Source organism: Neophocaena asiaeorientalis, unplaced genomic scaffold (assembly GCF_003031525.2).
Source record: "Neophocaena asiaeorientalis asiaeorientalis breed wild unplaced genomic scaffold, Neophocaena_asiaeorientalis_V1.1 scaffold46, whole genome shotgun sequence".
NCBI lineage: Eukaryota > Metazoa > Chordata > Mammalia > Artiodactyla > Phocoenidae > Neophocaena > Neophocaena asiaeorientalis.
In genome coordinates this window covers 2,966,512-2,985,162 of record NW_020175393.1, presented here as the reverse complement: position 1 = coordinate 2,985,162, position 18,651 = coordinate 2,966,512, and the positions used below count along the sequence as shown (strand labels likewise).

Here is an 18,651-nt window from a genome sequence, read left to right as displayed (position 1 = left end):
GCCCCGCCCCGCCCCCCGGCCGGGGTGACGCGCAGCCCGCGAGGCCGAGCGCCCGGGGAGGGCGTGATGACGTCACGACGCCCCGGTCAGGGACTGGGCGCGGCTCGCGAGCCGGGTCGTCTCTATAGCAATGAGGAGCCGCCACCTGTCCTTCCGAGGGATTCGGTCCACCTGAGGCGGGAGGCGGGAGGAGCCCGTCGGCCGCCTGCGGGTGAGAAGGTGCGCTTTTGGATGGGGGGAGGACCGAAGGGGCAGATTGTGAGGGAGGCCGTTCTCGCGGCTGCCACTCTCCGCACCGGGTCACGGACCCTCTCCTCGCGGCTCAGAGCCCCCTGTGCCTCACGGTTCCAAGGCGCTTTACTGTGCGCAGTCCGCTGGCAGTGCCTACGATCTATGAGCCACGCGGGTATTACTAGCTCCTTATTGAAAAAGACGACGTCGAGGAGCCGTGAGGGACTGGCCTCTTTAGGGAAGGCGTCCTGAGGGTGCTCTTCGGTTCTCTCATTCCCCCGCCAGCCCCACCCCTAGCCTCAAAACCAGCTGCTCCCCCATGTAGGCTCCTTTCGGGGTGAACAAAGCCAAGCCCTTTTACAGTTTCCCCCTCTCACTAGGGAGGGGCTGTGCTTGGGGAATTTTCAGACACCTAGGGGAAAAGTAAAAGAGAGTGAGCTTTTGGTAAAAAATTAAAAATAGAGACGTTAGATGAGGAACTGGTAAACGTTGCCTCTTAGGAGAGGAATTGGGGTGACTGGAGGAATGAGGTGAGAAACTTTTCTCCCTCTCTGCCCTTTTAGACTTTAAGTCCTTTCTTTTGTCTCCTCTCTCCCCACCCCCCAAAATTAACTAAAAAAATTTTTTAAAGGAAGTATGCCAATAAACTGGAAACATTTACAAAGTACTGTGTTTGGGGCCCATGGTAGCTAGAGATGCCATTGGTGGTTCCTTTCCTCCCTTGTCTAAAGAGCTTAACCACAAAGCCTCCATTTCAATTTTAGACATTCTCTGTTCCGCGTCTTACTGCTTTTGGCACAATTCCAGAGGTGGGACTGGGGCTCCAATTCTCATCAGGTTCTCAGTTTAGGGGGGCAGTAAGTGACAATTGTTGGCCCATTCTTTTTCTCTTTTTTTTGGCCGCGCTGCAGGGCATGGGGGATCCTAGTTCCGACCAGGGATCGAACCTGCGCCCCCTGCAGTGGAAGTGCAGAGTCTTAGGCACTTGACCTCCAGGGAAGTTCCGATGGCCCATTCTTATGGTTATATATATTATAATTAATCCTTTCTACATCTCCAGGTATAGAAATAAACAGCCTGACCTTTAAGGTGCCCTCTTTCTGTTCCTTTTTGGTGGAAGTTTGGCAAGTTATTTTACCTAGATACAAAGAGAGAACATAGTAGCTTGTCCTGTAGCATAAACTTCTGGTTAGACATAGAGCAGGGGCTAGAACTCAGGTTGTCCTAGTTTGTCCCCCCGCCCCCCCCCCGCACCACCTTTTTCCATAATAAAAAATACATTTGTCCTTTCTCACATTCCTTGCAGATCCTAATTTGATTGGCTAATCACCTCTCCCATTACACAACAAAAACTGGGAAACTAGTGTCTGAATTTGAAGTATTAAGATTCTGATGATGGGTAATTTCAGGTACTCAGGAAAACTGGGGAGGAAGATACTTTGGAGTGGAGGATTGAAGATCATTTCTAGTAACTTCTGTTCTGCCTTTGAACCCCATCCCCACAATATACCGTATAGGCTGGTGGTCTTCAGACATTTTAAAAAATGGATTCCATATAAGAATTTTAAAGTACTGTGTACCCCCTTGTTCATTTCTAAGTTGATACCTAAATTTTCCATCATAAATTTAAATACTTGTAGAAGATATAATTTCTGACTTACTGCAAATGTTGACGTTTTAAACTAAAACCATTACATCATTCTTAATTGTATCTAGTGGACTCCAAATACCCTAAATATTTGATGTCTGCCAACATCCATTTAAAAATATATGAACAAGAAATTTTAGATGGTTCCCTTTCTTACTGAATTCCTAATTCCATTCACTGCCCCTATAGAACTTTATCCTAATTAGTATATTTGTATGCTTTAAAGTCTTTTACTGATCACTATCACCTTCTTTGCAACAAAATCGAGTATATATTTAAGCTTATTGCTTGTGACCATAGGCTTTGTTGAAAATTTTCTTATGAATCAAATTGTCATTACGGTTATCACTAGTACAACGATTTATTAAGCAACATCACTATATTACACATTTTTATAACTTGTGAAACCTAAAAAGTACAATTTTATTGAAAACGCATCTCAATGAGAAATAGGGTGTTTCTCCTCAATTAGTTCAGGTATTCACAGACTAATATTACCTAATGGTGGAAGGAGATAAGGTACCACACCAATTCTCTACCTGTTTTTTATTTTTATAGACATAAGCGTTGAGAAACGTTTACATAGTAATTGGGAAAGGAAGAAATCTGTTAAAACGATATCCCTCAAGTCTTTGAACTACTTCTAAATTACATGCCAACAATCGCAAAGTGTCCTATTACCAAATACTGTTATCAAGTACTATCAAATAGAGTTCTCCTTTACTTTATTAAAAGCAAAGAATTGGAAACCACTGATCTTGCAGAAGGATTTGTTAGTCATTTGAGTATGTTTCAGTCTTATGAAAATAATTATTAAATTATCTGTCACCTTTTCACTCAGAGGCACCTAGTTAATCAGATAACTGATTTTCGTACTTCTTTGCCAACACAATTTTTTAAATAAAATTCTTTCATCATTACATGTTTTCAGTATCTTTCTGTTAAAATATTGACATGCAGATTCACTTCCATATGGAAGACACCTGCCATTTGTGGAATTAGCAAAGCCAGTCTTCATTTCACATCAGACTTACTTTCTGTCAGGAAAAAGTCTGACTTTATTCTTCAATTTAAATAAGTACACTAAGGGACTTCCCTGATGGTGCAGTGGTTAAGAATCTGCCTGCCAGTGCAGGGGACACAGGTTCAAGTCCTGGTCCGGGAAGATCTCACATGCCACAGAGCAACTAAGCCCGCACGCCACAACTACTGAGCCTGCGTGCCTAGAGTCTGTGCTCGGCAACAAGAGAAACCACCGCAATGAGAGGTCCGTGCACCGCAATGAAGAGTAGCCCCCACTCGCAGCATCTAGAAAAAGCCCACGTGCAGCAACGAAATGAAGAGTAGCCCCCACTCGCCGCAGCTAGAGGAAGCCCACGTGCAGCAACGAAGACCCAACGCAGCCAAAAATAACTAAATAAAATAAATTTATTTTAAAAAATAAATATATTAATATTCACTTTTAAAGAATATTATAAAATCACTGGGAAATAAATGATTAACTGTAGCTTATAAAATAGATTACTAAAGTCAGTCATGATTAAAATTATGTAGATCTAATATTAATATTATAAAAATTGTAAAAACAAGATGGTACTATTTCTCATTGTATAATTTGGAATAATGCCATATAATGTATAGCTGAATACATTAATTTATTAAGTGAAAAGTAGGGTAGAAGGCATGTTAGTCCCTTGGCAAATACCGGTTTCTGCTTGTGTTGAACTCATGTTTGGCTTTTGGGAAGAGCTAAGTAACAATTGTGTAACAAAAAAAGAGAAAGAACTCCAATAATTTTCTTAGACTTCATGATCAAACTTTTTCTTATGTATTTAATAAAAAAGAAAGTTTTTTTGTTAGGAAATAATGGTTTGAGCAGCTAACAATTTCATTTTTTGCTAGCAGGAGGTAGAAAATAGGAAACATTTTATAAGATGAAACAAGAAGATTGATTGTAATGGGAATATTTTGTTATGAAGGGAAAAAACGACCCCTTCCTTCTACTCCCCAGGTTTTTACACCCTAGGCCATGCATCAGGATTCAATGTAGGTGAGGGATATGCCTTTCTTTTGTAAAGTAGGACAAGGATTATGGTGATAGAGGAGGTAGAATGGAGAGTGCATGAATATGCTGGCTGGCTCTCAAACAGATGAGTTTTAGGGAAGAATTCTTATGGAAGTTGAGGATCTGGAAATGTATTCCCTTAAAACTCTCCTCAGGGCTTCCCTGGTGGTGCAGTGGTTAAGAATCCGCCTGCCAATGCAGGGGACACGGGTTCAAGCCGTGGTCTGGGAAGATCCCCCATGCTGCAGAGCAGCTAAGCCCCTGTGCCACAACTATTGAGCCTGCGTTCTAGAGCCCGTGAGCCACAGCTACTGAGCCCATGTGCCACAACTACTGAAGCCTGCGCGCCTAGAGCCCGTGCTCCACAACAAGAGAAGCCACCGCAATGAGAAGCCCGCGCACTGCAATGAAGAGTAGCCCCCGCTCGCCGCAACTAGAGAAAGCCTGTGCGCAACAATGAAGACCCAATGCAGCCAAAAATAAATAAATAAAATAAAATTTTTTTAAAACTTAAAAAAAAAACAACTCTCCTCAGATTGATTTCCCTGCACAGGTACCCCCCTTGGAAAGTCTTCACATACCTTTAGGAAGAATTCCTTGGAAAGTCTTCACGTACCTCACTTTAAAGACTGCTTGATATAGACAGACCCATACTCCACTAGCCCTGACTCTACATTATTCTGGGACATAATTGCAAGTGTCCTAGAAAGAAGGAGGAAGACTTGGTGTTTTTGGAATAGAAGAGGGTTAGGAGAGAAGTCAGAGAAGATGGCCCCAAGTTGGTATAGTCACTCACCATGGTCCTGGATATGGTCCTCAGCTTTGCAGTTCTAGAAATGTGATTTTTGTCAGTCCACACAAAGGTGTTCATATTTTGTCACACTGAATCAAACTCACAGGAAGTTAATGTATGAAATAGAATGCCAGTGAATTAATTTATACTCATAATCACCAAGTTGACTGGATTCCCTCTCCTGCTGGGAAATCTATGTAGAAAGGTCAGTTGTAATCAGTCTCACATGAGGAGTGCGGATCTTGAGCATGGCTACTGCTATCAAGCTGTGATGGCCTGATGCGCGATGCCTGGCACGTAACAGGAGCTCAGCAATTGTGGAATAGAATGCACCTGTCTCCTTTATAGATGCTGATGGGGAAGTTCAGGATTCTGGTAGGCCAACCCAACATATGTTTTGATCAGGTAGATTTTTCCTTGTTCCACTTAAAGGGCTATATCATGTAGCTATTAAATCCAATAAAATGTCACGTCAGGGAATTATGTAATTACAACAATTAAGTTTTATCTATCATCTCTGAGCCTAGAAATGGCTACTGTTCATTTATAAGGGGTTAGAGGTTGCATTCCCGAGACCTGTACAGTAATGGTGGTAGTGGCTGAATGATCTCCATTTCAGAATTCTGTTTGGCGGCCAAGAAGGCACTGCATAAAAAGAACAACGTTGGCGAATCTCAGTGCTGGTACTTTGCTAGAGATGGGACATCTTTACTAGGGAAGTATCTTAACCACCTGTGGCCTGGCTAGATTTTGGGGACTGTACTATGATAAGCAACAATACCCCAAATTTCCCCCACTCGGGATAATTCTTGATACTGCTTTTTAAAACAGACAAGCCTTTTCAAATTCTAAAATCATTAGGAATAAGATGGATAAATGAAAAATTGGGGTAAGTCCTATCTGGAAGCAAGAAGACACTGTCTCCTCAGAGCTTTTTTCCAGCTCTAGGGTAAGCCATTGAGAGAGGAAAAGATGCCAGGCTGAGAAGTTTCATTTAGTATTTTAATAATAATAATAAAAAAAGACAATACAAAATCCAAACATTTCTTTTTACAAGTTCAGATACATTTTTTCCCCCAAGTGCAAAATATTCTATGAACTGCATCATTTATTGTTGTGTAGGAGACGCTTACTATATCGGCAGCGGTGGAAGGTAGATATAAATACAATATTTTGAGATTTCTTTTGCATTAAAAAAAAAAAGCCTCCCACGTGGTAATGGTTATTCTCTGAAACTTAAGTTCGACTCACACAGAAGAATAAAGTTTTTGGTTTGTCCAAACTGTTACAATCTGTGTTGTCTAGATAAGCTGATAAAAGAACTGGGGGTTATATTCCCTCTTATCATATATTTTTGTAGAGGGCTCCTAGTCCAAGTAATGGCCCAAGGACAGAGTGTGCTACCTTTGAGACAAGTCAAATTTAAAGGTATCCTTGTGTTGTTGGCTTCCACTTTTCTCTTACAGTGCTTAGGAGAGAAGCCAAGCAGGTTAACATTATTTTCTGCTTGTGGTCAGTTATACTTTGTCTCCCTTCCTCTAGTTTGAGCCTGTTATATTGAGGTTAAGCAGCAAATACAGAAGTCTGAACGCTCTATAATATTTTCTAACATTTGAGATATGGCCCCCTAATCTCCAGAGTCACCTCAAACATGCATATGGAGAAAACTTCTTGGATATGAAAACTTTCATTAGGGCTAAAGACCAGGACCGTACTACTGAACTTTCAGCAATAAATCTGAGCCTCCACCACCTCAAATTAATCCAATCCTGGCAGAGTCTGAGCAGTCACTGCTCAATGTCAACCTCTGGGAATTTGTAGGCCTGGGGCAGGGCAGTTCAAGTCCAGGCTCTGGTCAGTTTTGTCCTGACTTTGTTCTCTAAGGTTTAGGGAATGGGCCTGGCCCAATAATACAGAAAGACAGAGGCAGAGAAGTAAAAAGAGATTGCCACGTTGCTGAAGACATAAGTGCCTTTCTGATATGCATCACTTGGCGCTTGCAGCCCTTGCAGGAATGGCTTACCATTCCCAGACTCAGATCAGGGCAGGTTTTGTACTAAGAAAAATGAGGCCTCGCAGTACTGCGGCCCTACGAATACCTCATCCTGCAGAGAGGCCTCTTGGCTAGTTCATGAAGGGTTCCCTACAGTGGTAAAAGCCTCTTTTTCTGTCTGACCTGTAAAGGCCTAGAGAGTCCCTGAATGTTGACTCCTCAATCCACTAACCCTTAGTTTGATGCCCCTGGGCCAGCTTCCTCTGCAGGTTTAGGAGCAGCTTTGCCTGGGTTCTTAACTCCCAACTTGGACGACCTAAATTAAACTTGGTGGACATTAGCAGGTCTTCACCTGCTCTCCAAGATCTGTCTTGACATTAGTTAAGAAGCTTGGTGGTCTCTACTTTCCATACTGTGGAAATAATGTGCAAGCCCCGGAAATCATGGAATTAATGGTTAGAGGAAGTGCGTTTAATGTGTGTGTATGAGGGTGACAGGAAAGGAATGGAGAGCAAGAAGTCAGACCCTGAAGGCATGAACTGGGAAGCACTCTGACTGTTTGGCTTTCTGAGAGAGATGCAAAATGGTAGGGAGAGAGGAATCAGAAAGTTATCCTAGCTTCTGGTGGAGAATGAGAATGGTCAAAGTTGATTAAAGCAGTTTGCATGGCATCTCCTGGGAAGTGTGGATACTTCTATTAAATGACCATTCCCCTGCTTGGAAGCAGCTGTTTTGTATCTCTACAGCAGAGCCTTCTTTGACCCAGAGAGACAAAGGCAGCCAGACACTCTATCCCCAAGGGCCATGGTGTTGGCTAATGGATGTCAGGGGATCTAGTTGTGACATTGGTTACCTACTGCCTAAGGCTGTTTCAATTGGTGAATGCTACTGATTGGGGGGGTGTCCGGCTCCTTTATTTAGTGTTGAGCCTCCTTGGGGAGCAATAGCCTGAGGCAGTCATTAGAAGTGAGCCCTAGGAGTCAACGGTTATCCTTTGATTGAATAGGGCTACAGCTTTGGGGGAACTAGAAGGAGCAAATGGAAAATAATTTTATAGACAGCAGTGGATTGAAGGTGGAGTATGTGCAGGATCTGGACTTGGGCATGGACTTGATTCTTCTTCCTTTTGAAAAGCAGTAGTTGAGGAAGCTAGGCTTGAAGTCAGCTCCAAGAGGAAATGGCAAACAGGGGTAGGCAGAATGGCCAACGTCAGGCAAACAACTCCATGCCTGGATAACTGTCCTATTCTTGGCTCCCACAGCCTTGTCTCTGGCCTCAGGGCCCTGAGTCGGCCTATCCCCAGGGGGTTTGTCCTGGTCTTCTTCCATGTGCACATCAGGGGAAAGCTGGATGAAAGCAGGGAAACGATGGAGGTTTTCCCTACTTGGGGTGGAGAATCACTAGCCAATTCCATCGGCCTCTACAGTCTTGAGGTCCATGCTGAATTCATGGAGGCACAGGGATGGTGGGATTGGTTTAGCAAACACAGGTCCCTCTTCTTCCCGCTCCATCAAGTCCCCAGAATTACATATCCTACATATCAGGTGCCTCTGCTGGGGGAGTAGAGACAGATCAGATGCTCCAGCGCTCAAGGCTCATGAGATTCAAAACCTTTTTCTTCCACTCCAAACATACACTCTTCTCTCTTAGGCAGCTATAAATAGGGTTGTTCTAATAGAGGAAAAAGAAACAAAAACAAAAAACAAAACCAGAAAACAAAAACCCCTCCCTCTAGTCAACACAGAAAGACTCAAAACGATTGCACTTATTAGATGTGGACAGGATGGCAGAAGGCTCGCCAAGTGCACACATTCCTCTTGCTGCCCACGGCCTGGGGCCAGAGGTAGGTGGCTCTGGGCTGGCTGCAGAGCGGGGTCCTCTTTGGTGGGGCCCACAAGCCATCTGGGACTACAAGGGAAGACAACTCTGGGGGCAAGGCCCAAGCTGGCTTTTGGTCAGCAGCCATGTTTCTTTAAGGACAATACTTAGCAAGGGGAGTAGGGCTCCCCCAGGGAGCACTCAGGTGGGAGTGAGGGAATGGCTGGGCCAGGGAAGACAAGTAAGAAAAGGGATTAGTGTTTGAGGCTGGCTTCCAATTGTTCTGTAGTCTAGTCCTTTAGAGGACACATTTTCTTTTTTTTTCCGTTTTCTTTTTTTGCCGATGCTTTAAAACCTGGTTTCTGTCCTGCAGAGATAAAGTCTTTCTCTTGGGGAGCAGCAGCCGCCTATTCAACGTGGTAATTCCTGCTGCTCTTCCTCATTCAGCTGGTGTCCACCAGCCAGTGGTGTGGGCCTTTTGTAAGCCCTCATGAATTGGACCCCAGGCAGTTGTGAGCGAAGAAGGAGAGGAGCTGTGTAGACAGGAAAGCTGGCTGTGTGGGCAGTCCAGGGCTCAAACCACGTGTCCCAGAGGACGAGTGCTGGCATTAAGCCTGTAAGTCAAAGGCTTCTTTGGCAGAACCCTGGGCTGTTAGAATATTCCTGGGGGGCACAGCCAGGGGACATTTTGGCTCCTGTCTAGCAAGGCACAACCTATAACGGCAGAAGCCCCTCTTCCCCCTCCCCATTCCCCACTAGACCCGCTTCCTTCGTGGGCCTCTAGCACCCTTCCAAGCTGATGGGGTCAGGGGTGTGAGCTGGTAAAATGGGCAGTGTGGCTGGGGAGGGGAGCAGGATACTGTTCCTTCACCCCTCGGGAGAATAGAGCCAGCACTGAATGGCTTTTCCAGGGAGCATATAGGAAATGAGTAAAGAGAAAGAGCGAGGCAGAAAGAGACAAGGAAAGGAAGCTAGAGGAATGGAAAGGGAGAGTGCTTGGTCTATATGGAGATTTTTTTTTCTCCAAAAAGAGAGATCGGAGAGAGTCCCTCATCTGAGGGTGGGGGCTGCCGGCTCTGAGGGCTAAAGAGTCTGGGGGCTTCAAAACCTGGGTCTTGGGCCTAGCGGCACTATTTATAGGGCCTCAGGAAGCTGGAAACTTTGGAGCGGAGCAGCTTGATGAAGGATTTGGGCAGCATCTCCTTGTGCTTCTCTGTGTACTTGAAGTAGTTCTGCGGGTGGGCCAGCACCTCGAAGAAGGCCTTAATGAGCTTCTTGTCCTGCAGAGGATGGCAGGTAGCAATGTCAGCATCAGTGTCAGTGGCGGGAGAGAGGACCACCAGCCTCCACTCAGCAGCAGCCCCTCTTGATGTCTAATAGGCATATCCAGAAGTGAACTCTGGATTCCCATCCCCCCATCTGTTGCTCCTTTGGAATTCTACAACTCAGTCAGTGGCAGCTCCATCCTTCCATCGCTCAGTCCCAGTCCTTGGAGCCATCCTTGACCCCTCCCTCTTGCTCACAACCACAGCAAATCCTGTTGATTCTACCTTTAAAATATATCCAGGGTCAGACCACTTCTCACTGTCTCCAGAGCTACCACCCTGTCCAAGCCACCATCATCTCTCACTTGGCAATGGCCTCCTGACTGGTCTCCATGCTTCTACCTACCCTTGTCCTTCTACAGACTGTTCTCCCCCACAGCAGCCAGAATGACTTTTTTGGTTTTTAATTAGATCACGTCCTTCTTCTTTTCTAAACACTTCTCTGGTTTGTTTGTTTTTTTAATTTATCTTTTATATCTTTATTGGAGTATATAATTGCTTTACAATGCTGTGTTAGTTTCTGCTGTACAGCAAAATGAATCAGCTATATGTACACATATATCCCCATATCCCCTCCCTCTTGAGTCTGGTTTCTTTTATCACTCAGTAAAGCTGAATCCCTTTCATGGCCCATAGGCTGAATGTGATCTGTGCCCTGCTGTCTCTCCTCTATCCCCGTCTTGACTCTTCCTTACTCTGCTGAGCTGCACTGGCCTCAAGGTTCTTGAACATGCCACACGGCTCCCATGCTCCTGAGCTTGGAATGCTCCTCTCCTGATCTTCTAATGGGTAGCCTTTCACCTCCTTCAGGTCTCTTCTCCTCAGAGGCCTTCCCTGATCACGCTGTCTGAAACAGCAACATGATGTGTGGAGAGCCTACTGGGTGCCAAGCACTGTGCATTAGGACTCAGCTCTTCTGGCTTCTAGGCTAGTGTTCTTTCCATTGCATCAGCAGATTTTTAAAACAAGGGGTGGAGCTTCCAGCCTCTCATCTCCACTTTAATCAAAATGGTGCCTCTACTTTATGCATTGGGAGTTCCACAGCACATCTGATATAAGGAGTCAGATGCTCTAAAAATTTTTGAAAAGCATTGCTGAAATTATACTCTTTGCAGTCTGCAAATTCTAGATTTTTGTCATTGTGTCTCATTTTGATAATAATACAAAAATTATTTTATTTATCATAAAGATAACTTTTTTGCATGGATAATTTATGAAGGATAATACTGTGACTAGGACTATATAGTTTCTTTAGTAAGATTTTCTCAAACTGGGATCCACAGACCTAGGTATCCAGACCATCCTTCAATGTTGGAAACATTCCTTTTCCTTTAAAAGTGGTCTATACTGAATTAACTCTGAGAAACACTGTACTAGATCTGCTGTTTTTCTGTGGGAACTGAGGAGGGAGTAAGGGAAGGCAGGGACTTATGCAAAAGCATCTTTCTAAACCACATTTTCTGTATATGTCTTGGTGGAAGAGGTCAAGGACATTTCATCTCCTCATCCTCCCTTCCTCTTCACCCAGAGTGTAAGACAGTGTGAGTGACACTGCAGTCAGATGGGCTTGGGCTCAAATCCCAGCTTTACCACTGGGCAAGTGCTCTAACTCTCTGTGCCTCAGTTTTCTCATCGGTAAAGTGGGAATGATGAAAGTACCTAGTTCATAGAGCTATTGTGTAAATCAAATGAGAATATTCAAGTAAGCACTTAGCATATTGCCTGCACATTGCTACGTGCTCATTAAACACTGGCCATCATTACTGTTCATATTGACTCACCTTTAAAATCTCCTGGTGGTTTTCAGATGCATAGAGCCGGCCGTCTCGCACAATGTCTTCAACCAGCTGTTCATAGTCCTCTGCAAGGTCAGCGAAGGAGAGGGGCTCAGGGGTGGGAACTCCTCCTGCTTCCTTGCTCCCTCCAAGACCCATGAGCCTCCCCTTTCTCACCCACTTCCCTGGCTCTTCTGCCCTTGCTCACCATCATAGGTAACATAGGGAATCTGGAAGCCACGGGCGCTGTTGGCCTCACTTGTCTTGAAGTTGATCCAGAGCTTCCTGGAGCGGGCTGTGAAGGCGATGGGGCGCTCGTAGGTCTGGCAGGTCTCATAGGTGGTAATGGAGGATGGGGAGGCTGGGAAGGCAAGCAGCAGGTCAGGAGAGAGCAGGGCAAGCTCTCCAAGTCCTCCTAGAGTGAGGAATCATGCTGACAGAGGCCCTCCCTCATGTATGTAGCTCCCCTACCCTCCAGCATACACATATTCTCTCTCAATGCCCTGGGCTTGTTCCACAATTCCTCTTTGACATCCAGGCAGTCACACAGTGTAAGAAATTTGACATTTAAGTGAATGGAACAGTAAAAATACTAGAATATGGGCTTCCCTGGTGGCGCAGTGGTTGAGAGTCCGCCTGCCAATGCGGGGGACACGGGTTCCTGCCCTGGTCCGGGAGGATCCCACATGCCACGGAGCGGCTGGGCCCGTGAACCATGGCCGCTGGGCCTGCGCGTCTGGAGCCTGTGCTCCACAACGGGAAAGGCCACAACAGTGAGAGGCCCGCGTACCGCAAAAAAAAAAAATAACTAAATAAAAAAAATACTAGAATAGGAAAGTGACACATGTAAGACTATTGGAATTCTGCTCCCAAAGCTGGCTTTCTTAACTCTGCTCTCCACCGAACATGTGGCATTCATTGCTGTTTTCCTTTGCTCCGAGGCCTCCCTCATCATTGCCCCAATTCTTCCAGCACCAATTTTTTTCTCTCTCTCTCCCTCCCAACCAGATTTGGACTGCCCTTCCCTGGCCCAACTCTGCAGCCACCCACAGTTCTTTCTCATGACGAGGACGTCCCCACACTCGTCTTCAGATGGCAGGAAGATCTCGGGTACCACGATAAGAATCTTGCGCTTGGGTGGGGGGTTGATGTTCCAGACGCACTCCACGCCGGCTGGGTAGTTGCCTGGGTAGTTGGGAGACTCGATATAGCCAGTGAACTCACCCAGCTCCCCACCACACTGACGATCTGTAGGCCAAGCCCCGGTGGACAAAGCAAGAAAGAGAAGGGAAGTCAGTGGGGAAATAGGTTGGGGAAATTGAAGAGTTCTGAAGTGGAAATCAGATACACGTAGGAAGCCTCCTTCTTAGTCATCATCTCTTCTCCAAGTTCTGGGTCTCCCTTCCTTCCTGCCCTTTTAGTACCTTCTAATCTCACTTTACCTGTCCCTGCCTCCCCACTACCTGCCTCCCTCCTCTCCAGGGAGAGGGTGCTACAGGGCCCAGCCCAGCAACCCGTCTTGAGGTTGAGTGGGTTGGGGAGAGATGGAGGGTGGGACTTTCCTGCCCATCCACTGCCCAGCCCTGCTCCCTGTTGGTTTACTCCCTGCCCACCTCCGGCTTCTTCCCATGCCCACTGCTCCCAGGCCTCTCCACCCCTTCTTCCACAGCCTGGCCTGACACATACTCTTGCACTGGGCCACACTGGTGGAGCCATCAAAGTCAGTGCTTGTGTTTCCTGGACAGCGGGTGCAGAAGTTCTGACGGAAGTCGGGCTGATAGGAGCCCATGGCACAGCGGATACAGCGATGGATGCTGGTGTTGTAGTAGTGCCCAGGGGAGCACTGGACTGCAGGCAAGGGGGAAGGGTAGGAGTTAAGATGGCAGGCAAGCGGGAGTTCTGGGGCAGGACACATTCGTCATAGAGAATGAATGAAGACATCAGAGTTCCTTCTAGAGTCCCAACCTTCCCTAGTCAGGCCAGAATTTAAGCTCAGGCAAAAACGAACTTGACAGAGTGGTTGGCTACAGCACCAATCCTGTTCTTTCAAGGCACTGAGCACAGTCGCAAACCTGTACAGAAACTCATTTGTTGTATAGAGGGGAAGGTGACACCAGCTTTCCAAAGCAGAGGGGTAAGTAGAACTGTTAGCTATTCCCCACTTCCCACGCTTGGGACTGGTGGAGGGTCAGGACGGGTCCTATGAGTAGGATGCGGGGGTTGGTCATGCAGCTGGGCCTTTCCCGGTTTGGGGAAGATGGTAGGGCAACATACTTGGGTCTACTCTGGGGACTTGGAGAGTTTTTTGGAAGTAGCTGGGGTTGGGGTCCTATACCGGGGGGAGTAGCCCACTCACCTTTAGTGTCACAGTCTTGGAAGGAGGCGGCTCCCTCGTGCTTGGTGGTGAGGCTCCCACCACACGGGAAGCACAGGGTCCGTCCCGCTTCAGGTTGGTAGGTGCCACGTGGACATGGCTGGCAGGGCTTGAAGCCATCTACAGAGTGTTGGCCAGGTGAGCACTGACCTGCAGTAAACCGAGGGCCCAACTCTGATGGGGATGTTCCTGGTCATCCCCACGGGGTCACCCAGTCTCAGGGGACAGAGGCACACACAAACAGGATGTTGACTAGGAGAGTGGCCTGGGGCCTGGGCCTGCCTTGGGAAATCCCATGCCCATGGGCGTCCCAGTGCCCACCCTACCCCACTCTGTATTGTTTGTTCCCCTGGCACCTGCACACGTGGTGACGTTGGTGGCTCCGAGAGGCCCGTGGGCATCACTCCCAGGGCAAAGGTCGCAGGAGAGCTGCCCTTCTCTCTCCTGGAAGGTGCCCGCCGGGCATGGTACACACTGCTCCGTCTGGCCGTGGTAATACGTTCCCTGCGGGCAGCTGACTGAGGGAGAGTCGGCCGCGCTAGCCACCCACCCCCCACCTATTTCCCACCACCCAGGTCTGGGACTCCCCTTCCCTCTCCCCCCAGATTCAAGGAGAATCTCTTTGTCCGGGAACAGACAGAATCCTGCTTGGGAGGATTAGGGGCCAAAGCCATGTGCAGGAGGGTTGGTGGCCCGACATGATGTCCCTCTAGATTTCAGCCTGGGACCAAGGAGGGGGTGATGATGGGCAGGAGTGTCTTGGCTGCCTCACAATTTGAGAGATGCAACCGAGGCCGTAAAGTGTCCTGCTCTGAACCAGACCCAAGCTGAGCCTTCCCTACTCCCCCACTCCCCTGTCCCCCAGCAAGCTCCCTTACCACACTTGGCCCCAGAGCGGTGCTGCCCGGGCCTACAGGCCTCCACTGGTTCCGCTCGCTCCCCAGCTACTGGGCCTGGTTTGTGGGCCAGCTCATAATCAAGGCCTGCCAGGCGCAGTAGGAAGCGGTCCTGGTTGATGGACTTTCTAAGCATCTTCAGGGACCCTTTCAGCCGCCGTTCCATCCGCTGTCGGAGGCAGGGCAGCCCGCAGCCAGCTGGTGGGGTATGGTGTTATGAGTCAGAGAAGGAAGAGAAAGAAAGAGAAGGAAGAGAAAGAAAGAGTCCCTCCTCCCTGTGAGCAGGAGGGCAAGGAAGCAAAGCTAGGAGCTAGGAGGGTCGTGGTGAGAGGGACTGGCTCCTGGGCTTGGCCTTAGGCAGGGTCTGCCCTTAATACAGGCTCTGCCCCTTCCTTCACTGCTGTTTGCCCATCTCTGCCCTCCCCTTTCCACCCTCCTCCCAACGGTGTCCCAAGTCCCACCTGTGGTTTCTTCGGCTCTGACTTCTGCCTCCAGTTCCAGGGTGAGCCGAGTGACTTCCTTGCCTGGAGGGGTCCGGGCCCGCCGGCCCTTGCCCTTCCGAGAGGAGTCACACTTGAGGTGGATGAAGGTGACCTGGCAGTCAGAGCAGGGGGCACCACCTGGGGGAGAGGCCTTGTCAACCTCAGGGGCACCCCCTGGAGACAGGGAATGTTCTTACTCCCAGCTCTCACTTTTCCACCCCAACTCAGACAGATCTCACTAGATCTCTGACTATAACTATCTCAATTCTCTTGTAGTCTAAGATACTAATCAGTTGGTGGGGGGGATATCCTAGGACTTCCTTGGACCCTATGCCTACAACTGTTTCTTCCCCTGTTCTGTCCAGAATTCAGGGTGTCAGTGGGTTTTTGGAGATCCCACTAAGCAGAAGAGCTGAGGGGCGGGAAGGGTTTGGTGGCCAGATAGCCCATTGGAGTGGGGTCCCCAGTCCAGACCTGGCCCCAGGATTCTGCTGGCCTCCTCCGTTTTGCCTTTGTTTCTCAGGTGCAAACGGCATTTGGCATCTTTGATCTTGAAGGAAGCCCGCTGTTTAACCGTCAGCACTGCAGCCTCTAGAGGGATGGCAGAGCTCAGCACAGCCTGGGGGTCCCTTGAGGGTGGGGGCTGCTATAGAGGATGTTGGGAAGCTGGGGCCAGCGGCTTGGCTGGAGGAGAGGGACTACGAAAGCCAAGGGCATTGGCTGTTCTCCAGCAGGGCTGGAGAATTACAGAGGAAAGAAGGGGATCCAGGAAAAAGTAAGGCCAGGAGGATTAATAAGGAAGAGAAATAGGGGTTAATAAGCCAGGGAGTAGCATGGAACAAGGCCTCTGGGCTGGTGCTCACCATGGCAGTGGTTGGAGTTTGTGCTGTTCCCAGTGTGGCCAGCTCGGCCTGGAGCAGCCCTGGGGCTGGGGATGCCACAGCTCACGGTGAAGCCATTCTCAGACTCTGAGAGAAGGGGGCTGTCACAGCTCTGACCTGCCCCCTGACCCCCACTGGCTGGAGGAATCCAAGGGGACCAGAGGAGCTGCCTAAACAGCCAGCCTTCCCCCCTGCCAGCCCTCCAGCAACCTCCTCCCTGTACCTGGCAAAAACCGGGCCCGGGAGGGGCAGCTCAGGGCACAGGTGTCCTTCTTCCCAGACCGACTGCAGCTGATCATGGCTTTCGAGGCACCAGGACTACTGTGACACTTTACTGGCTCTAGGAAGTAGAGAGAAGCCTGAGGAGGAGAGGGTCTTCCTCTCCCGCCCTCTCTGTCAGTCCGTCAGTCAAGTAATTAGGAGGAAGAGAATTAGCTACATGTAGAACTGCAACTGTACACGGAGATGAATGAAGGGATTATTTACCAGGAACTTCACATCTCAAATGGCTACATTCTCCATCTCCTACTACCTCATACCTTCCTCAGTATGGAACTCCACATTTCCCAGGACCCCAACTACCCCCCACCCTGAAACTGCAGTTCAAGACTCAGCCAGCAGAGGGCGCTGCCCACCTGTGCAATCCTTCCCGTTCCAGTGCAGCCGGCCCTGGCCTGCTGGGCAGGTACACTGGTAGCTGCCAGGAGTGTTGATGCAGCCAAAGCGGCAACCTCCCCGGTTGATACTGCACTCATCCACATCTGGGCGAGGGAGGAGGGAGGCACAGACAAACAATAAGGGGGTGGGTGGTGGGTGGGGGGAAGTAGGAGCCAGAGAGTGGGCAGTGAGTGAGGACCTTTGGTTAGAGTTCCAGGCACTCTGAGATGATTCTCGGCCCGAGAAGAGCTCAAACCTAGGACCTCCTTCCCTAATCTCTGTTCCCAGTCAAAAGAAGGATTGAGAAGGGACCAAGCTAACAAGCTTTTTAAAGCCTTCCACTCCTACCTACCAGTGGGGCTGTAATTTGGAAGCTAAGGATGGGAGTCAGGAGGCAGTGATGGGGATGGGAGACAGAAGTTTCGGAAACAGGATGCTGTTTCCTGATACTCTAATCTCTCAGTTGTCTTAATCTCTCCCACTTCATCATGATGAATGCAGACATGGCACATGCACCTGGGGATTGCCCACAGCCACCAGCCAACTCAGGGGCTCGTTCAATTGAAGGGTGAGGAGTTGAGAGGGGCTGGGTGGCTGAGGGTCCAGATTTGCTGACTTACCCCCACAGTGGGTGACACCATACAGTAGGTAGCCGTGATGGCAGAGGCACTGGAAGCTCCCCGGTGTGTTGACACATATGTGGTCACAGGTCCGATCAAAGGAACACTCGTCTATATCTGGAAGGGCAAGGTTTCAAGCCGCTGAGTCTGTCTTGAGGCACATGACGACCCTGTGACTCGTGCTCAGGTGAAGGGCCCCAGGGAGGGGCCTTGGCTCTCTCCCTTAAACTGAAAAGAGTTCCTACCTCTGGCCCAGCCCTAAGATCAGCAATTCAGCAACGCCTACCCACCCCCTAAGCCCGCTCCATTTGGAGTCAGGAACTCTTGAGGTCTGGTGCCTATGGATCAGGGCCACCACATGTGGTCAGATCCTGCCAAGGATATGAACTGGGGTGAAATCCATCCCTCACTTCTTGCCGAGCCACGTGCCCCAGCGTAGAGCTGGTTTGCCCAGAGGAAGGAGCACATTTGCTAATTCACAGCACAACACTACCTATGGAGACTCTCCACAGTGTCCTTTGAGCTTCTCAGGCTCTGGGCCTCTGGCCTCTTTGAAGCTCTCCTACCCCGAGAAACTCTCCAAAGGCTTTGCCCTTGGCCCAAGTCTGCTCACCCTGGCAGTTCCTCTCATTGATGAGAAGCTTATAGCCCTTCTTGCAGCTGCATTCGAAGCTGCCCACTGTGTTGCGGCAAATGTGGTCACAGCCCCCATTGTTCAAGCGGCACTCATCTATGTCTGGGGAGGCAGGGCAAAGGAGAGAGAATCAGAGTAATACTGAAGGCTGGGGACAAATAGGGAGACAAGATCCCTCCCTCCCTCACAGAGACAGGGAGAATCAAGGAGAGCCCTGGTCCTGCCTCTTTCTCTCTCCCGTCTCTGTTTCTCCCCCGTTCAGGGTATCTGTGGCCATTAGTAACAACCTTGTTTCCTGAGACTGAGTCTTCTTAGAAGGGGAAAGATGGGAACCAGTGTCAGGCCCTCAGGTAATTGCCTAGAAGTAGGTGGGCACCTGACTTACAGGGGGCTAGTCCATGCCCCTCACTCTGCCACTGACAGCCCCTCCCAAGAAAGCTGGTGGACAGGGTTTATCCT

At 48.7% G+C, this 18,651-nt stretch overlaps 1 protein-coding gene across 3 annotated transcripts in view; it reads right to left on the bottom strand.

Moving 5' to 3' along the window:
* Positions 1-5,773: 5,773 nt before the first annotated feature.
* The window catches only part of SCUBE3 (signal peptide, CUB domain and EGF like domain containing 3), a 37,297-nt gene continuing 24,419 nt past the window's right edge, over positions 5,774-18,651 (bottom strand). For 2 of the 3 annotated variants that reach the window (XM_024766299.1, XM_024766300.1), the window contains 15 exons: positions 18,172-18,294; positions 17,559-17,675; positions 16,917-17,042; positions 16,505-16,621; positions 16,264-16,368; positions 15,875-15,991; positions 15,380-15,538; positions 14,901-15,116; positions 14,379-14,540; positions 14,005-14,172; positions 13,335-13,496; positions 12,699-12,896; positions 11,857-12,009; positions 11,655-11,734; positions 8,890-9,828 (listed from right to left, as the gene is read on the bottom strand). In XM_024766299.1, the coding sequence (XP_024622067.1) occupies positions 9,679-9,828; positions 11,655-11,734; positions 11,857-12,009; positions 12,699-12,896; positions 13,335-13,496; positions 14,005-14,172; positions 14,379-14,540; positions 14,901-15,116; positions 15,380-15,538; positions 15,875-15,991; positions 16,264-16,368; positions 16,505-16,621; positions 16,917-17,042; positions 17,559-17,675; positions 18,172-18,294 (2,153 nt within the window). In that variant the 3' untranslated portion in view covers positions 8,890-9,678. Of the gene's footprint in view, positions 9,829-11,654; positions 11,735-11,856; positions 12,010-12,698; positions 12,897-13,334; positions 13,497-14,004; positions 14,173-14,378; positions 14,541-14,900; positions 15,117-15,379; positions 15,539-15,874; positions 15,992-16,263; positions 16,369-16,504; positions 16,622-16,916; positions 17,043-17,558; positions 17,676-18,171; positions 18,295-18,651 lie in introns of all 3 variants that reach the window. The other variant, XM_024766301.1, reaches the window with a different exon arrangement.